The following is a 19,726-nucleotide window of genomic DNA, read 5'->3' on the forward strand; positions in this document are numbered from 1 at the left end:
GGGGTTCATGCCATTCTCCTGCCTCAGCCTCCCGAGTAGCTGGGACTACAGGTGCCCACCACCATGCCCGGCTAATTTTTTGTATTTTTAGTACAGACGAGGTTTCACCATGTTAGCCAAGATGGTCTCCATCTCCTGACCTCATGATCTGCCCGTCTCGGCCTCTCAAAGTGCTGGGATTACAGGCGTCAGCCACCGCGCCTGGCCCATTTATTTGTTAATTGACTTTTTATTCCATTCTTCATTCAGATTTTGCAGAGTACCTTCTTTGTGCCAGGCTCTGTGCCAGGTGCTGGGAATTCTCTGGGAAGCAGTCCCTGCCTTCACAGGGCTGCTGCTTTGAGAATAGTGCTCACACTCCAGCGTTCTCACTGGTTTAAGCTTGTAGCTTTCTGGTTCTATTCCTGAGTCTTAGTGCTTGTGTAATGTGAGTCTACCTCCTCCACTTCCCCCTGCCACCACCATGGCCCCATTCCCAGACCTATTCAGTTTTCCAAGCCAGACCCCAAAGCAAGCATGTTCCCTTTGGGAGGCCTCCTGGGAGAAGACCCCTGGACATCACCATCAGCCTGGTATGCTTTTCCTTTCCCTATGTAAGTGAGCTTAGCTTCCCTCGCCAGCTCCCAAGAAGCTTCATAAACCTTGTTGACCATAAGTTTTAACAAGGGGAGTAGCCAAAGTCAAAGACTACCAATATTGAATTATGTCTTCTAATCTTGCCCTAGAAGAATTATTGGCCGGGTGCAGTGGCTCATGCCTATAATCCCAGCACTATGGGAGGCCAAGGTGAGAGGATTGTTTGAGCCCAGGAATTTGAGACCAGCCTGGGCAACATAGTGAGATCCTATCTCTACCAATATATATATATATTTTTTTTAATTTTTGAGGCAGAGTCTCACTCTTTTGCTCAGGCTGGAGTGCAAGGGCACAATATTGGCTCATTGCAGCCTCTGCCTCCCAGGTTCAAGTGATTCTCATGCCTCACCCACCTGAGCAGCTGGGATTACAGGTGGGTACCACCAGGCCCAGCTAATTTTTGTATTTTCAGTAGCGATGGGTTTTCACCATGTTGTCCAGGCTGATCTCAAACTCCAGGCCTCAAGTGATCTGCCAGCCTTGGCCTCCCAAAGTGCTGGGATTACAGGTGTGAGCCACCGTGCCTAGCCTCTACCAAAAAATTTTAAAAGCCAACTATGGTGTTTTGCATCTGTATTCCCAACTAGTCAGGAGGCTGAGGTGGGAGGATTTCTTGTGCCCGGAGGTCAAGGCTACAGTGAGCTACGATCACACCACTACCCTTGAGCCTGGACAACAGAGTGCGACCCTGTCTCTAAAAAAACAAAAACAGGCCGGGCGTGGTGGCTCAAGCCTGTAATCCCAGCACTTTGGGAGGCCGAGGCGGGTGGATCACGAGGTCAGGAGATCGAGACCATCCTGGCTAACATGGTGAAACCCCGTCTCTACTAAAAATACAAAAAACTAGCCGGGCGTGGTGGCGGGCGCCTGTAGTTCCAGCTACTTGGGAGGCTGAGGCGGGAGAATGGCGTGAACCCGGGAGGCGGAGCTTGCAGTGAGCCGAGATCACGCCACTGCACTCCAGCCTGGGAGACACGGCGAGACTCCGTCTCAAAAAAAAAAAACAAAAACAGAAACCTGCTTTGGTCACTTGAACTTTGCCCAAGGTCAGCTGTGTTTCTGTTTTTCGTTGTGTATATCTTCCACTTGGGTTAGCTGTATTTAAGAGATGGATTTTGTGAGAAGGATGAGAAGGCTGTGGCTGTGAGTTAGGCTGTGGCATGTTACTAGCTGCCACTTAGGTGTTGTTTTTGAGGTAACCCAAGTCCCTGTTAGGTAGCACTATCAATAATGGTCATGGAAAGACTTTTAATTTGGTTCTTGCTGCCATTGTTTCCTTTCCAGAATGGCACCAATTTCTCCTAAGACATATTCATGTCTATCATATTTGTCTTTGCCAGGAACTTTCAGGACCAGCTTCGAATGGAGGGATCAGCCAGACAAACACCTATGACGCCCAGTATGAGAGGTGATTGACTGATGTGACTGTGGATTAAACCAGGATGGACACAGGCCTGGACACAGGCGGGCAGACGTGTGGCACTGTGCATTTGGTCCCCGGGCAGATGCACAGTGCCACACACTGGCAGGAAAGACTAGAAAAAGTAGGCCGGGCGCGGTGGCTCACGCCTGTGATCCCAGCACTTTGGGAGGCCGAGGCAGGCAGATCATGAGGTCAGGAGATCGAGACCATCCTGGCTAACATGGTGAAACCCCGTCTCTACTAAAAAAAAAAGTACAAAAAATTAGCTGGGCATGGTGGCGGGCACCTGTAGTCCCAGCTACTCGGGAGGCTGAGGCAGGAAAATGGCGAACCCGGGAGGCAGAGCTTGCAGTGAGCCGAGATCCGGCCACTGTACTCCAGCCTGGGTGACAAAGCGAGACTCCATCTCAAAAAAAAAAAAAAAAAAAAAAAAAAAAAAAGACTAGATAAAGTAATTGGCTCTCCTGCTTCCTCTTGTGGCAGTTACTTATTATAATAACTCTGGACTTGATAGCAAGTTTCCAGGAATGGGTGATAGAATTTCTGACTGGTTCACAGGTCAGTGCCACTGGGGGAAAGGTACTGAGTCAGTGTTTTCTGATTGGTTTGATCTTCTGTGAATGATGTATGACCACAGGGCCTAGATGTCCTCAGTGGAAAGTTTATATAATTGTAAAGATAAGGAAGTTTGTGGGAACAGCTGCAGAGATTTAGGGAAAAACTGCAAGGATTCATTTTACGAAGACTTTTTATATACTTAAGGTGTCTATGAGAGCCCGCTGATGAAGAACCTGTTTTGCTTTAAAACAGATCCAAGTTCAGTTCCCAGCCCTATCACTTACTGGTCGGGTGGTCTTGGGCAGGAGTGTGGGGTTTCTCACCTGTATACAGCACTTACACCCCCAGAGTTATGTGGGATTAAATGGCATCATGCATATTAAATGCCTGGCACAGTATGCCCTTGGTAAGCAGTTAAGAAATGTAGTTACTGCTGCCACCATGATGATAGTAGTGACTCTCCCTTTTTATCTGTTTTCCAACCCAGGGCCATCCAGGAGAGCCTCCTCACCAGCACAGAAGGCCTGTGCCCCAGTGCCCTGAGCGAGACAAGCCGTTTTGATAATGACTTGCAGCTGGCCATGGAGCTCTCTGCCAAAGAGCTGGAGGAACGGGAGCTCCGGCTCCAGGAGGAAGAGGCTGAGCTCCAGCAAGTCTTACAGCTGTCACTCACTGACAAATAGACCTTTTGGCCTGTGGGTTGCACAGAGCAGAGGCTCTGGGCTGTCACAGATGCTGTGTCAACCAGAGCCCCGGGGCTGAGGGCCTGCACCTTGTGTGCGTGCAGCAGACAACAGCCGCCCCTTCTTTATGCAGAGGTGCAGAACCAGGGACTCCCAGGCCCATCCAGGCCACTCCCTGGGGTGGAGAAGGGACCAGGGATTGCAGGCCCCATCTCCAGGCTAAGGGGAGGAGAGCATCATCACTTTCCATTAGCTGTATTGGCTTGCAGGTCACATTTTTACTACCAGCTTTAGACAAAACCCCAATCCCCGCAGGTTTGTAGATCAATTTTTATCAAGGAGTGATAACAAAACAAGTTATTGCAGAGTCAGGGTGCTTTTATATATGAGAGCAGCAGCCGCCTTTGTAAAGTGTGGTCTATGAGAATTGGAGACACATCTTTACTGTTCACCAAAGAAATGGGTAATCTGTGCTGATCTACTCCTTATTTTTACCTTTTTACAGGGTTTCTAGGATATTGTCATTATTCTTCCTTCATCTCTATCTGATTCCATTCCTTCCACACCCAGCTAAAGTTAGAGGAGATACATATAGAATCTATTTTAGATTATTGTTAACTATTTGCATCAAATTAAGATACACAAATGGCCATGGATGTTGCCTTCGCCTTAAACATTACTAATAGTTTCACATCACCTCACTGCACGCATCGAGGGATCTGATTTGAATTTGTAAAGGCAATTCTTTTGAGAGCAGGATTCTCCAGGCTAAATCAAAGGCAGCTAATCCTGTCCCTGAAGGAGCAGCTAGGGGAACCTGAGGCTTGTTCTTGAAGTGGGCAAGCTGGCCAAAATATTGGAACACACAGAACCAAACCAGGTGCGTTCCACACCTGCACGAGTGAAGGATTTCCACATAGACACCTAGGAAGAACCCACTGCATGCCCTAGACTCACTCCAGAGGAAGGATGGATTTGCAACCAGAAAGGGAGCTGAAAACCACGGAGCTCCATGGCTCTTCATTCAAAAGGGAAAATGATGATTCCACGTTGCTTTTCAGAGTTCAAATCAACATCTTTCTGAATAAATCTATTTTTTAACAGAATCTTTTTATTATTTGTAAAAGACATAAAAACAACTATTCCCATCAGTAGCAATACAAGGTTATACATTTTAACCAGATTTTCTCAGGCCTTTTTTGGATACCTTTAGTAGTTAACTCTCTTTTGTCAAACCCTCCTGTAAATAACCATCGCACAACATACAGAAGCCTGGGGAATACAGCCAAGGGCACTGCTCACTGTGGCCCATGTATTCGTTCCCACAGGCTGCACTGAAATAACTTGGTAAACAGTACCCTCCTCCATTTTGTGTCTGTTTCCTCTGTTGTGCTTCTTTGGGGATAGGAAGACAAACATAACTACTATTCCAGGTGTTGCCAGTGAAACGTTCCCAGACACAAAGAATTGTGCTTTTAATTCCATGTCACCATTTGCCTTTTTTTTTTTTTTTTTTTTGTCATGGTCTGACCAAAATTCCTTCCCTGCACAGCAGGCCAGTATAGGCAACGCCACATTTGTTTCAAATACGCAATGTGGCATTTTGTTTACTTCGCATTTGCCATGAGCAAAACCACTTCTTGGAATGGCTGCAGCGAGGCTGTGTCATTGGCTTAAAAAGGTGACTCATAGGTAATTTCTGTGTTTGCATTCCACTGCTCTGTTCCCTAAGGTCCTTGACTTTCTCCCCTGGAATTCACTTAAAAAGGGACTGAGCATTGTGTCAACCTGTTGCAGCGTTTTTCATATATGTGTTCACTCTAAAAATGCAAATAAAAACGGCTTCCTTAGAGGGTGCTCATACAATATTCCAGTCTTTGAGTCTTTTTTCTTTCCAGTTTTTTCTAGTCACTGGATGTAGTGACCACACGTCCTGTTACGTATGTCAGTAGAACATTAGAATGCCTCACATTGCTCAGTTCATCACTGCAAAGGTGGCATGCTGCTCCCAGCCTTCCTGCCCAGGTTAACAAGCCCCATGCTGCTTATTTCAAATGGAAACTAAAAGCAAGCCAGTGTTGGGCTGTTCTGACACCCCTGTGTTCCTCCTGGAGGTAAACTGGCTCTTGTAGGGTAAGGGAAGCCCAGCCAACATCAAAGCTCTGTATCAATGCTATCCCTTGAAGCCAAGTGCTTTATGAGGCTGTTCCTAGAAGTCCAGATGATAAGGCTTCCAAACTCTTCCTATACCTAAATATGTTGGCATTAAAAACAACGGCAGTGGCCAGTAGAAACGTGTGGGTTCCAAAAATGAGGCTGTATTTCTGGGAAGATGTAAAGGAGCTGCTTTGCTTTTGGGGGAAAGTAGATATCAATACTTGAAGCTACAAGAACACTATGAAGAAAAACATTACTCCTTCGGGTCAAGGGGTGCAATGACTATGGATTATTTAAAAACTGAAAAGCTAAGCTTAGGTGGCCCAATATCAGCAGAAAGTTTTTATTTTGTTTTTCTGAGACGGAGTTTCGCTCTTGTTGCCCAGGCTGGAGTGCAATGGCGTAATCTCGGCTCACTACAACCTCCGCCTCCCAGGTTCAAGCAATTCTCCTGCCTCAGCCTCCTGAGAAGGTGGGATTACAGGTGTGTGCCACCATGCCCAGCTTTTTGTATTTTTAATAGAGACAGGGTTTCACCATGTTGGCCAGGCTGCTCTCAAACCCCTGACCTGAGGTGATCCACCTGCCTCGGCCTCCCAAAGTGCTGGGATTATAGGCATGAGCCACCGCGCCCGGCCAGAAACTAATTGAGCAATTTCTGCACGTTAGACACTGCTAGGAACTAGGTTCTAGACACTGCTAGAACTTAGGTTCTATAAACAAGCTTGTCACACTACATAAACGTGGCATGTCAAGGAAGTGGAAGTCTGCTCTAAATAATGACAGGAAAGGGAAACTGTCACAACTGCCAGCTTGGTCACAGTCTCCTGCTGACCATAAATGACATCAAGGAAGATGAACTGGATATGGAAATTTCCAGTGATTCTGTGGTGCAATGAATGATGGAGTTCAAAGTACCACCTAGACCTCTGTTTAGAAATATATAGGTTTAAGCCTGAGGTCCAGGTGGAAAAAAATACAACATGCTGATATGACTCCACAGCCACTAAATCACAGGCAACACTAGGAGACTTCCTAATCTCAACTTTAGGCCAGGTGCAGTGGCTCATGCCTGTAATCCCAGCACTTTGGGAGGCCGAGGCGGGTGGATCACCTGAGGTCAGGAGTTTGAGACCAGCCTGGCCAACATGGTGAAACCCGATGTCTACTAAAATACAAAAAAATTAGCCGGGCATGGTGGCTCATGCCCATAATCCCAGCTACTCCGGAGGCTGAGGCAGGAAAATCGCTTGAACCCAGGAGGTGAAGGTGGCAGTGAGCTGAGACCACACCATTGCACTCCAGCCTGGGCAATAGGAACCAAACTCCATCTCGGAAAAAAAAAAAAAAGAAAAAAAAAATTTCACTTCACAGAGCTTCTTTAAGTGATTAGATCAAATTCAAACATACCCACATTTCAAACACTTGGGAAATAATTGGTGGAGTAAAACAATATATAGGATTTTACTTTAATTTTAATTGACATTTTGCTCAAAAGCACAGAACAGTGAACATTTCAATGGCTCAATGTTACAAGATTACAAACAAAATCCCTAAGTTAAACAGTTATAGTATCCTGCTTCAGTTATTTCACATTAAATGCAGGTTGTTAAAATCAGTGCTGTGCTTGAACACAAGATAAGCATTTCAATTTAATAACAAAATTAAATCTAGCACCTTGAAATAAATATTGACGACTGCTTTATAAGTATGAAAGTATTATTTCAATAGGAGGAAAAAATCCAGTTCACCAACAGTGCAAACTAATAGCAGCATTTTCAAAGCGGAGATGAAATTTGTGTAAACACACACTGGCGGGCACAGTGGACATGCACTTCTGGCTGGGCCCTCCCCACCCAGGGATGAACAGAGCGCCTGCTGAGCCTTTTACATTCCAAATCTGGAAAGCTACCTCAAGTTTCAGACCGTGGGCTATACAGACTCAAATGCAGGGCAACGGAGATCAATGTGTTTAAGCAGGATGGGGTCCTTTTTTGTGAGAGGCCAACCTAGTAACATTTCCAGTCCAACCCCAGAGCCTTCCAGGCCAAAGGTGCATGTAGTAACAGGTCTACCTGATGTGACCCTGACTTCAGGGGGAGCACCTGAGTGCAGGGCCGGATGCAGGTAAGGAATGAGGGCCCAAGTTCCCCACAGCTGACACCACTTTGCAACCAGCGCATTCTAGGCCAACTCAAGTGAGATTAAAAAAAAAAAAAAAAAAAAAAAATAATTCTGTGATTCTTAACCCACTGTAACCAAATGGTTCTTAAATAGGGAATGTCTACATGGTAAGTCTCCCTCTGTTAACATTTTCAAGCATTAATGATGAGTTCTTTCCAGTGTGGTTCTTACAGGCACTCACAAGGTGAATGTTTTCTTTCTCATGAACACTCCATCTTTACACTGACCTTTGGAGCTTTCAGGTCTTACTTTTAACAAGTACAGTCAGAAACACTGAGAAGCAGATTCAGGGGCCAATTATTTGCACTACAGTGTTAGGAAAAAATAATTTCTAGTAGATGTTTTCTTCTAATTCATTTAGCGTTTACCAACTGTCCAGACCAAAGGTCATTTCCAAGTAGGAAAGTTTTGATTCCAACTTCTCCACTGACCCGTGTGCAACACAACTTATCCTATTCCCAAATACTCATTGAAGAACTTGTCTGGCTGTCACCGACGCCGAATGGGCTTGTAGACACAAAATGCCATAAGGATGACAGTCACCAGCAGGATGCTGAAAATGGTTCCCATCAACACTGCAAAGGGAAAACAGGTTACTTCCTAATGGCAGCTCCAGGTTAGGCAATTCATCCACTCACTGCCAATGATTTATCAAATGCCACTTGCTGCCAGGCACTATGTCAGGTGCTGTGCAAACAGCTGTAAACAGATCCTCTCTCCAGTTGTCTCTATGTATAGTGGGGGGGAGAAACAAACAGGTGAGAGCATTTCACATATCTTGATATACCATGAAAAAACCAGTAATGGGCTAGGGATGGAGACGGGGTGGGCAGCAGGAGGTAGGACAGTCAGGAAGCACCCGAGGAGGAGACTCACAAGCTGAGACAGGCCGATCGTGGTGGCTCATGTCTGTAATCTCAGCACTTTGGGAGGCCTAGGTGGGTGGATCACTTGAAGTCAGGAGTTCGAGACCAGCCTGGCCAATATGGTGAAACCCCATCTCTACTGAAAATACAAAAATTGGCCAGGCATGGTGGCAGGTGTCTATAGTCCCAGCTACTTAGGAGGCTGAGGCAGGAGAATCGCTTGAACCCAGGAGGCGGAGGTTATAGTGAGCCAAGATTGCACCACTGGGAGACAGAGTGAGACTCCATCTCAAAAAAAAAACCAAAAAAAGCTGGGACCTTACGAGTGAGGCTCTGCAGGGAGCATGCTGCAGTCCCAGGGATCAGCTAGGGAAGGGCCTTGAGGCCAGTATAAGCTCAACACACTCAGTGAACAGAAGGGAGGCAACCAGGCAAAGAGTGCAGGAAGAGAGGCAGGAAATCAGGCCAGAGAGGAAGGCTGGGGCCGGTCTGTACAGGGCCTTGGAGACCATGAAGGAAACATGGATTTTAAGTTTAAAGAGAAGCCACTGGCGGGTTGTAGGCAAAGGAATGACATCATCTGATTTAGTTGGGAAAAAATATTCCTCTGGCTTTTGTGTGGAGAATTGTCCGATTATAGTGGGGCAAGAGAGCAGGATGCCCAACTATACCTTTAAAGCCATTAATAAAAATCTGGAGACTTAATGAAGTATTTCAGTCTCAAGATGAGTCTCAACAGGGCCTTATGAGCAAAGAGGCAACTAACCCACAAATCTGTTATGTTTGGCCGGGTACGGGGGCTCATGCCTGTAATCCCAGCACTTTGGGAGGCCGAGGCAGGCGGATCACGAGGTCAGGAGTTCGAGACCAGCCTGGCCAATATGGTGAAACCCTGTCTCTACTAAAAATACAAAAAAATTAGCTGGGCATGGTCGCGTGCACCTGCAGTCCCAGTTACTCTAGAGACCGAGGCAGGAGAATTGCTTGAATCCAGGAGGCAGAGGTTGCAGTGAGCCAAGACTATGCCACTGCATTCCAGCATGGGCAATAGAGGGAGACTCCGTCTCAAAAAAAAAAAAAAAGAAAAGAAAAGAACTGTTGTTTTTAAGACTAAATTTCACATCTGAAATTTTCAAGGTGCTCAGGTGAGAAACGGGAACTACAACTGATTACTCAAGTTGAGCCCTGGAGGTACAGGATAAGGACCTGGGCTTTAAACTACTTCATAACAAAAAAGAAAAAAATAAACTAGCATAACCAGCAACCATTCAGAGGTTTATTCAATAGCAGCAGTGATATGCAATCTTGTTTCTGTGACTATCTCAGTGATCTTGAGAAGCATTCAAAACTAGCAAATGTACACTGACGTGTGTCTGTAGCGATGTGGGCCCATCCCAGGTTTCAGCTGGGGCCTAACCATAGTTGTTTTTCAGTCTCATTACTGTTCCTTTGAAAAACTAAGATTTAGTCAGGCGAGGTGGCTCATGCCTGTAATCCCAGTACTTTGGGAGGCCAAGGCAGGCAGATCACGAGGACAGGAGATTGAGACCAGCCTGGCCAACATGGTGAAACCCCGTCTCTACTAAAAATACAAAAATTAGCTGGACGTGGCGGCGGGCACCTGTAATCCCAGCTACTCAGGAGGCTGAGGCAGGAGAATCGCTTGAATCCTGGAGGCAGAGGTTGCAGCGAGCCCAGATTGCACCATTGCACTCCAGCCTGGGCGACAGAGCGAGACTCCATTAAAAAAAAAAAAAAAAAAAAAAAAAACAAGATTTGATCATAGTTTTACTCAAATCAGTAACTCTGTAGTATCTGTGACACCCCCCCCAACATACCCTCCACGCTTAAAACAGTTATTATTTTAAAACCGACTATACAGAAAAATCAGGCCAGGTGCGGTGGCTCAGTCCTGCAATTCCAGCACTTTGGGAGACCAAGGCAAGCAGATCACCTGAGGTCGGGAGTTTGAGACCAGCCTGACCAACATGGAGAACTGAAGAAACCCTGTCTCTACTAAAAATACAAAATTAGCCTAGCATGGTGGCACATGTCTGTAATCCCAGCTACTTGGGAGGCTGAGGCAGGAGAATTTCTTGAACCCAGGAGGCGAAGGTTGCAGTGAGCCGAGATCAAGCCACTGCACTCCAGCCTGGGCAACAAGAGCAAAACTCAGTCTCAAAAAAAAAAAAGAAAAGAAAACTCATCTTTTTTTGGTGAGTGAGGGGGAAGAAGGAAGGAGAAGGTGTCAAAGACAGTATGTCATAACTTCAAAGGCCAGAAGTAATTTTAAGATCTTTGTCAAACAAAATCTACAACCTACGTGAACTAAATGTCACGTCTTAAAATAGCCCTTGTTAACTGAATACCTGCCCTAATTTCCAAAAGTCCTGAATTCTGAGTTTCTATGGTTTGGACTACAATTGGACTTAAAGTTGTCTTATTCTATTTAAATAAACCATTTTCTTGCATCTCGCATTTTGGAAGCACTCTAAAAAATATTTAAAACTCCCAGCCGTGTGCGGCAGCTCAAGCCTGTAATCCCAGCACTTTGAGAGGCCAAGGTGGGCGGATCACGAGATCAGGAGATCGAGACCACTCTGGCTAACACGGTGAAACCCCGTCTCTACTAAATATACAAAAATTAGCTGGGCATTGTGGCGGGCGCCTGTAATCCCAGCTACTCGGGAGGCTGAGGCAGGAGAATCACCCGAACCAGGGAGTCAGGGGTTACAGTGAGCCAAGATCGCGCCCTTGCACTCAAGCCTGGCGACAGAGCAAGACTCTACCTCAAAAAAAAAAAAAAAAAAAAAAAAAAAAATTTAAACTCCCAAAGCAGGAATGCAGAAGATTGGAATTGGGGGATGGAAAATCTACCTTTAAAAAATAAAAAATGCCAGGCGCAGTAGCTCACACCTGTAATGCCAGCACTTTTGGAGGCTGAGATGGGCAGATCACTTGAGATCAAGACTTCGAGACAAGCCTGGCCAACATGGAGAAACCCTGTCTGTACTAAAATTACAAACATTAGCCAGGCACGGTGGTGGGTGCCTATAATCCCAGCTACTTGGGAGACTGAGGCAAGAAATCACTTGAACCTAGGAGGTGGAGGTTGCAATGAGCCAAGATCAAGCCACTGCACTCTAGATTGAGTGACAGAGTGAGACTCCATATCAAAAATAATAATAATAAAAGTAAAATTTGAAAAGGAGCTTAAAACCATGAGTTGTTAGGTACACAGTGGCCATGCATTTAGGTCCTGATCAATTCTCCCACTCGCCATCTTTTCACTTCTCCCTACACTTTACATGCAGTGACAGATGCCTGAATGGCAGCCCCAGGCAGAACCTTAAAAGAATGTTTTAGGCCTGGCGTGGTGGCTCACGCCTGTAATCCCAGCACTTTGGGAGGCCGAAGTGGGCAATTCATGAGGTCAAGAGATCAAGACCATCCTGGCCAACATGGTGAAACCCCATCTCTATTAAAAATACAAAAATTACCTGGGCGTGGTGGCTCATGCCTGTGGTCCCAGCTACTGGAGAGGCAGAGGCAGGAGAATTGCTTGAACCCGGGAGGCGGAGGTTGCAGTGAGCCAAGACCGTGCCACTGCACTCCAGCCTGGGCAACAAGAGTGAAACTCCGTCTCAAAAAAAAAAAATACCTACTGTACAGAACTGTCTAGGACAGCATTTCTCAAACTATCTATGGCAAAGGAGTAGTTTTTATAATTTCTAGTCTAGCACCACTGCACTCCAGCCTGGGTGACAGAGGATACCCTATGGTAAAAGAAAAAAAAAATAGGGCTGTAAACCGTACATTTCTCATTAAGTTACTGTGAGGCTCAAATGAATTCGCGTATACAAAGTGTGTAGCACAAGACATGGGATGTAGGAAATGCTCAAAAACTGTTACCATTTTTGCAATAAATATTGGCTCCTCTGGGAAAGAAGAGGGGTGAGGTAAATGATGTGCCTTGTTGTGAGCCTGAGCCCACACAACCAGCGAGGAGGGGACCCAGACTGAGACTCAGGTCTCCGGATTGCAGTTCATTCATGGGCAACTAGTACATATTGAGAGCCTACTGGACACCATGTCTTGTGGGTGATCCACCCGAGGTGGGTGGATCACTCGAGGCCAGGAGTTCGAGATCAGCCTGGCCAACACAGTGAAACCTCATCTCTACTAAAAATACAAAAATTAGCCAAGTGTAGTGGGGTGCGCTTATAATCCCAGTTACTCGGCAGGCTGAGGCAGGAGAATTGCTTGAACCTGGGAGGCGAAAGTTCTGGCACATACTGAGTGAGCACTTGCTGAGAGGTAAAGCTCAGGCCTTCTGCCCCAGGCTTTTGGAGAGGGAGTCTCGGGGCCCCCTGAGAGGCCTCACCTGCACCCCACGCCCTCGCCCATCTCCCCACTCTATCCCCTGTCCGCTCCATAAGCCCGGCTCCAGCACCCGGAGCGGTGAAAGCTCGGGCACTACCCGCCGCCCGCCAGCTCCAGGACCGCTCACCCAGGTTCTGCCCGCGCAGCACCGCGTACGGCCGGCTCCGCTCCAGCGGATCCACGGGGCTCGGGGCCTCTGCATCCCCGACCAGGAAGCTGCAGAGGCCAAAGCACAGCCACGGTAACGCCGGACGCAGCATCTTCCCCAGCCCTGCAGAAGCAGAGAGGCCACTTCCGTCGCAAGCCCTGCCTCTGTCTCCTCCCAGGTCTCTCTGCGTCGCTGCCACCGCCCTTCGGGCGCGCCTCATTGCCATGGTAACTGTGCGTCCTGGTCTAAGTTCCGCTTCTGCCCAAGATTTGTTCCGGATTAACGTTCCTCAATAAGTAATGTTTCCCTCCGACAAACTTTCCGTACCGATCAACTTTCCGTCTGTGCCAACGTTCTGCCGCGATTACCGTTCTGCTATGGTTAGCGTTCCCTTATGCATTGGGGTAGAGGTCTTGTAGGTCCATTTGGGGCCTATTGAAGATTTTTTACGAATCCATGCATTTTCTTATTAGACCTTCATTACAGGCCCGGAAAATAGATACTGTGTTTCTGTTGTAAAAATGCCACCTTCTCAGGGAGCCCTTGCCCAGACATCCTTTTCTAAAATTGCAACCCTCCTTTTCCCTTAATGTACATTCTCCCTACCTTCGTTCTCTTCCATTCCCCGCATTCACTTTAGACTCATCACCATTTACCTTATACATTTGATGTGCATTTGATGATTTTCTGAGGACCTGCTCCGCCGTAGCATGTGAAGTCCATGAGCACAGCGATTTTGTTCTTGCTCTCTGCTCCTTCCCAGAGACTAGAAGAGTAGCATATTATATTCAGTAACTGCTGAATACATGAGGGAACTGAGCTAAGTGTTTGGCCCAACACTGCACACACAAAGTGGCAGAGCTGGAATTTGACCCAAGCATAGTTTTGAATCTGGAGGCTTTACCACCTCACACATTGCCTCACCTCCTGAAGGCTTGATTTGTAGTGGGATTAGTATCATCTACCTCACAATGGATGTATAATACAAATGTCAGAGGCGTGTGAACCAGAGCAACTCTATCTTAAATAGGAGCTGGGTAAAATGAGGCTGAAACCTACTGGCCTGAATTCCCAGATGGTTAAGGCATTCTAAGTCACATGATGACATAGGAGGTCAGCACAAAATACAGGTCATAAAGACCTTGCTGATAAAACAGGTTGCAGTAAAGGAGCTGGCTATAACCCACCGAAACCAAAATGGCGACAAGAGTGACCTCTGGTCCTCTTCACTGCTACACTCCCATCAGTGCCATGACAGTTTACAAATGTCATGGCAACATCAGGAAGTTACACTATATGGTCTAAAAGGGGGAAGCATGAATAATCCATCCCTTGTTTAGCATATCATCAAGAAATAACCATAAAAATGTCCAACCAACAGCCCTCAGGGCTGCTCTGTCTATGGAGAAGCCATTCTTTTATTCCTTTACTTTCTTAATAAACTTGCTTTCACTTTGCACTGCGGACTTGCCCTAAATTCATTCTTGCACTAGATCCAAGAACCCTCTCTTGGGGTCTGGATCGGGACCCTTTTCCTGTAACGTATTTCTGGCAACCACAGAAGGAACTATAGTGCAAAAACCTGACCCAATGGCTAACTTCGGGTGTTGGGGTCCTGTAACACTACCAGGTGCTCGCCTGCAAAGGGAAGGTGTAATCTGCCATGTTAAAGACACTGTGCACCAACTTCTTCACTCCGTTCTCCATGATCTCCTCTTTCACCTCTGCTATCCTTTTCACCTTGCTGTGCACAGAACTGATGGCAGGCTCTTTCCACTGGTACAGCTTGTCACTCACCAGGGCAAAGCTAAATGGCAGACACAGGAAAGCATCAATGGGAGGCATAGCACAGTGGGCTGGGAGGCAGGCTCTGCAGGCCACTTCTGTTCCAATCCTAGCTCTGCTGCATGACTTGCTTCCGTGTGACTCGTTTTCCCTCTCTGCACAATGGAAAGCATAGTCATACCTACCTCATGAATTGTGAGGATAAAATAATACATGTCTGCAAACTCCTTTGCCCAATATCTGGCACATACTGAGCATTTGCTATAGGTAAGCTACTGCCCCCAATCTCTTTTTTTTTTTTTTTTTTGAGATGGAGTCTTGCTCTGTCACCCAGGCTGGAGTACAGTGGTGCGATCTCGGCTCACTGCATGCTCTGCCTCACAGGTTTAACTGATTCTCCTGCCTCAGCCTTCTGAGTAGCTGGGATTACACGCACACACCACCACGCCCGGCTAATTTTTGTATTTTTAGTAGAGACAGAGTTTCACCATGTTGGCCACGCTGGTCTCGAACTCCTGACCTCGTGATCTGCCTGCCTTGGCCTTCCAAAGTGTTGGGATTACAGGCGTGGGCCACCACACCCGGCCCCCAATTCCATTCTTTAACATTGCCTAAAATGGACCCTCATAGATAGGACAGTTTCTCCAGTCATAAAATCCCACTCCAGTGGGTTCACCAGCTTCGTCTGGAGGCTCAGTAACACATCAGCACCTTCCAGTCTAAGGCTGTGTCTGGTGCATTTTCAGAAACACCCACGTGCTTTATCAATAACATTGAAAATGGCAGCTACTCTCTCTCTCTCTTTTTTATTCTAGAGAAAGGGCCTTGCTCTGTTGCCCAGGCTGGAGTGCAGTGGCGCAATCATAGCTCACTACAGCCTCTAACTCCTGAGCTCAAGTTGATCCTCCCACCTCAGCCTCCTGAGTAGCTGGAACTACAGGTGTGTATCACCACGCCCAGCTAATTTATATTATTTTTTGTAGACCCGGGGAGGGGAGGTCTCTTTATGTTGCCCAGGCTGGTCTCGAACTCCTGGCCTCAAGCGATTCTCCACCTCAGCCTCCCAAAATGTTGTGGTTACAAGTGTGAGCCACCACACCAGGCTGCAGGAGCCACTCTTTATTGGGAACTTAATACATGCCAAGTGTTCTACATGCATCATCTCCTTTAATCCTCACAATTGTAGGAGATAGTTACTGTGATTGATTGCATGCATGCGCCATCACGTCCAGCTTAAAGGGTTTGTTTTAAATGCTTTGTTTACTCATTCAGAGTTTATTTATTTAGTCCCTTCTCTCTGCCCTGCTGCTGAGTGATATTAGCAAGTCTAAGATGATGGCTTCCCTCTATGAGCTGACCTTGGGAAGCTGAGACAGAGTGGGCCAAGGCTCAGCTCCAGCTGTTCTCCACATTGGCTGTGTAACTACCCAGGGAGCTTTCAAAATTGCAGCTCCCCAGTCCCATCCCTGGAGACTATGATTTTGTGAGTCTGGGGAGTTATCCAGATACCTATATATATTTTAAAAGTTCATGGCTGGGCTCAGTGGCTCATGCCTGTAATCCCAGCACTTTGGGAGGCCGAGGTGGGCGGATCACAAGGTCAGGAGGTCGAGATCATCCTAGCCAACATGGTGAAACTCCGTCTCTACTAAAAATATAAAAATTAGCGGGGCGTGGTGGTGCGTGCCAGCTACACAGGAGGCTGAGGCAGGAGAATCGCTTGAAGCCAGGAGGTGGGGGTTGCAGTGAGCCACTATCGTGCCACTGCACTCCAGCCTGGTTACACAGCTAGATTACGTCTCAAAAAAAAAAGTTCCCAGGTGAGACTGGGCACAATGGCTCATGCCAGTAATCCCAGCACCTTGGGAGGCCGACGTGGGTGGATCACTCAAGGCCAGAAGTTTGAGAGCAGCTTGACCAACATAGTGAAACCCCATCTCTACTAAAAATACAAAAATTGGCCAGGTGTGGTGGTGTGCGCCTGTAATCCCAGCTACTCGGGAGGCTGAGGCAGGAGAATTGCTTGAACCTGGGAGGCGAAGTTTGCAGTGAGCCGAGATTGCACTACTGCACTCCAACCTGGGTCACAGAGCAAGACTCTATCTTGGGGGAAAAAAAAAAAAAGTTCCCAGCTGATTCTAATGCATAGCCAGGGCTGAGGACCACTGGGAGGCTCCTGAAAGACAGCTCATATTTGACAATAGCAAGTACATTTGAAGAAGAGCATTCCTCATGACCCAGCAATGAAACTCTTACCTATGTGCCCTAGAGAAACTCTTGTCCATGTGCCGGAGTTACGGACAAGAATGCTTCTGCGGCATTGCTTGTAAGAGGGAAAGCAAGAAATAACCTAAATGTTCTCAAACAATAAATGGATAAATTGTTGGATTCATACAATGGGATGCTTTGGACCAGGCGCAGTTGCTCATGCCTGTAATCTCAGCCCTTTGGGAGGCTGAAGCAGGAGAGTTGCTCAAGCCCAGGAGTTCGAGACCAGCCTGAACAACAGGAAGAAACCCTGTCTTGACTAAAAATACAAAAATTAGCTGGGTGTGGTAGCACATGCCTGTAGAGATGGAGGCCAAGGTGGGAGGATTGCTTGGGCCCCAGAGGTCAAGGCTATGGTAAGCTGTGATTGCACCCCTGTACTCCAGCCTGGGCAATAGAGCAAGACCCTATCTCAAAAAAATAATAAAATAATTTTTAAAATGGGATGCTTTGGAGCAGTGAAAATGAATTAACTAGAGCTGTGCATATCAACATGGAAATAACCTAACATTGAACAAGCAAAGCAAGCTACAGTGTGATATAAAGTTTAGAGAAATCCAAAGCAACATCATGTACTCACAACTACCTATACATGAATGTGCATAGCAGCACTATTCACATAACCCAAATGTTCATCTATGGATGAATGCATAGGCAAAATGTGGTCTATCCATTCAATAAGATGAGATATTATTCAGCCATAAAAAAGGAACAGAGTACTCATACTGCTATAACATCGATGAACCTTGAAAACATTATGTCTGCTACCTCAAAGAGGCTAGTCACAAAAGGCCACACATATTGTATGACTCCATTTATGTGAAATACCCAGAATAGGTAAATCCATACAGACAGACAGTAGATTTGTGGTTGCAGGGGATACAGGGAGGGAGAAATGGTGAGTGACTACTAATGGGCATGGGGTGTCCTTTTGGGGTGATGAAAATGATCTGGAACTAGATAGAGGTGGTGGTTGCACACCTCTCTGAAATGCCACTGAATTGTTCGTGTTTACAGTGGTTAATTTTGTGTTATATAAATTTCGCCCCAATAAAAAAGTAAAAATTAAGTATTTTTTTACATATGTAGACATATATGTGCTTAGAAATATAAAAACAAGGGAATGATAAATGTCAAATTCAGGATTTTATTTAGAGATGGAGTCTTGCTATGTTGCTGAGGCTGGAATGCAGTGACTATTTCACAGGTGCAATCATAACACACTACAGCCACAAACTCCTGGGCTCAAGAGATCCACCAGTCTCAGCCTCCCACAGTGGGACTGCAGGTGCAGCCACTGTGCCGGGCTGCAGGGTGTTTATAAAGGGAAAGGAAAGAGAATGAGAAGAAGGATGCGTTTGCAGGGAGCAAAACTGGATTAGTAATGCTTTATTTCTTAAATTGGATGGTGGTATGTGGGTGTTATATTATTCACAATACATTTTAGTATTTCTATAGCATTTATTTAAAAAGAAAGATTGTCAAGAAAGATGTTGGGGTAAGAGGTAGGAGATCCAAATTTGAGAGCATATATGAGACGAAGCTTTTTTTTTTTTTTTTTGAGACAGAGTCTCCCTCTGTCATCCAGGCTGGAGTGCAGTGGCACTATCTCTACTCACTGCAACCTCCACCTCCTGGGTTCAAGCGATTCTCCTGTCTCAGCAGGAGTAGCTGGTATTACAGGCATGCACTGCCACACCCAACTAACTTTGTATTTTTAGTAGAGACAGGGTTTCACCATGCTGGCCAGGCTGATCTCAAACTCCTGACTTCAGGTGATCCACCCACCTCAGCCTCCCAAAGTGTTGGGATTACAGGTGTGAGCCACCGTGCCTGGCAGAGAGAGAGGTATTAAATAGAATTGTAACTGCCCAAAGGGTTCACCTTGCCTGCTGCCTAGACAGAGCCAATTCATCAAGACAGGGGAATTACAATAGAGGAAGAGTAATTCACACAGAGCCAGCTGTGTGGGAGACCCGAGTTTTATTATTACTCAAATCAGTCTCCCCTAGCATTCAGGAATGGAACTTTTAAGGACAACTTGGTGGGTTGGGGTAAGCCAGTGTGCCAGGAGTGCTGATTGGTCAGAGATTAAATCAAAGGGAGTCGAAGCTCTCTTCTTGTGCTGAGTCAGTTCCTGGGAGGGGACCACAAGATCAGATGAGTCAGTTTATTGAGCTGATCCATCAAGTGCAGTGTCTGCAAAATATCTCAGGCACTGATCTTAGGAGCAGTTTAGGGAGGGTCAGAATCTTGTAGCCTCCAGTTGCATGACTCCTAAACCATAATTTTTAATCTTGTGGCTAATATTAGTTCTACAAAGGCAATCTAGTCCCCAGGCAAGAAGGAGGTCTGCTTTGGGAAAGGGCTGTTACCATCTTTGTTTAAACTATAAACTAACTTTCTCCCAAAGTTAGTTCAGCCTACGCCCAGGAATGAACAAGGACAGCTTGGAGGTTAGGAGCAAGATGGAGTCAGTTAAGTTAGATCTCTTTCATTGTCTCAGTCACAATTTTGCAAAGGTGGTTTCAGAATTCCATAGACAAATACGATAATGCTTGATAATACATTTCAGCCCAGCATCCCAACACATACATGGTACATAAAACACTTTCTCATGTTGGATGTTGCAATG

At 46.3% G+C, this 19,726-nt stretch overlaps 3 protein-coding genes across 7 annotated transcripts in view; 1 reads left to right on the plus strand and 2 right to left on the minus strand.

Annotated features, from left to right (window-relative positions):
- ANKRD13A (ankyrin repeat domain 13A) overlaps positions 1-5,166 on the plus strand; it is a 42,840-nt gene extending 37,674 nt beyond the window's left edge. For all 5 annotated transcript variants that reach the window (XM_050749734.1, XM_050749731.1, XM_050749735.1 and 2 more), the window contains 2 exons: positions 1,977-2,044; positions 3,105-5,166. In XM_050749734.1, the coding sequence (XP_050605691.1) occupies positions 1,977-2,044; positions 3,105-3,300 (264 nt within the window). In that variant the 3' untranslated portion in view covers positions 3,301-5,166. The remainder of the gene's footprint in view (positions 1-1,976; positions 2,045-3,104) is intronic.
- The window catches only part of GLTP (glycolipid transfer protein), a 201,641-nt gene extending 188,726 nt beyond the window's left edge, over positions 1-12,915 (minus strand). Inside the window, exon 1 of the mRNA XM_050749940.1 lies at positions 12,897-12,915. Coding sequence (XP_050605897.1) covers positions 12,897-12,914 — 18 coding nt within the window. The 5' untranslated portion in view covers position 12,915. The remainder of the gene's footprint in view (positions 1-12,896) is intronic.
- C11H12orf76 (chromosome 11 C12orf76 homolog) lies at positions 6,915-13,235 on the minus strand. Its single transcript, XM_050749960.1, has 2 exons — positions 13,018-13,235; positions 6,915-8,216 (listed from the first exon to the last, which is right to left on the minus strand). Exons 1-2 carry the CDS (start codon positions 13,148-13,150, stop codon positions 8,131-8,133), a joined length of 219 nt encoding a protein of 72 aa, XP_050605917.1. The 5' UTR covers positions 13,151-13,235; the 3' UTR covers positions 6,915-8,130.
- Between the last annotated feature and the right edge of the window lie 6,491 nt (positions 13,236-19,726).

The sequence above is a fragment of the Macaca thibetana genome, chromosome 11 (assembly GCF_024542745.1).
Source record: "Macaca thibetana thibetana isolate TM-01 chromosome 11, ASM2454274v1, whole genome shotgun sequence".
Lineage (NCBI taxonomy): Eukaryota > Metazoa > Chordata > Mammalia > Primates > Cercopithecidae > Macaca > Macaca thibetana.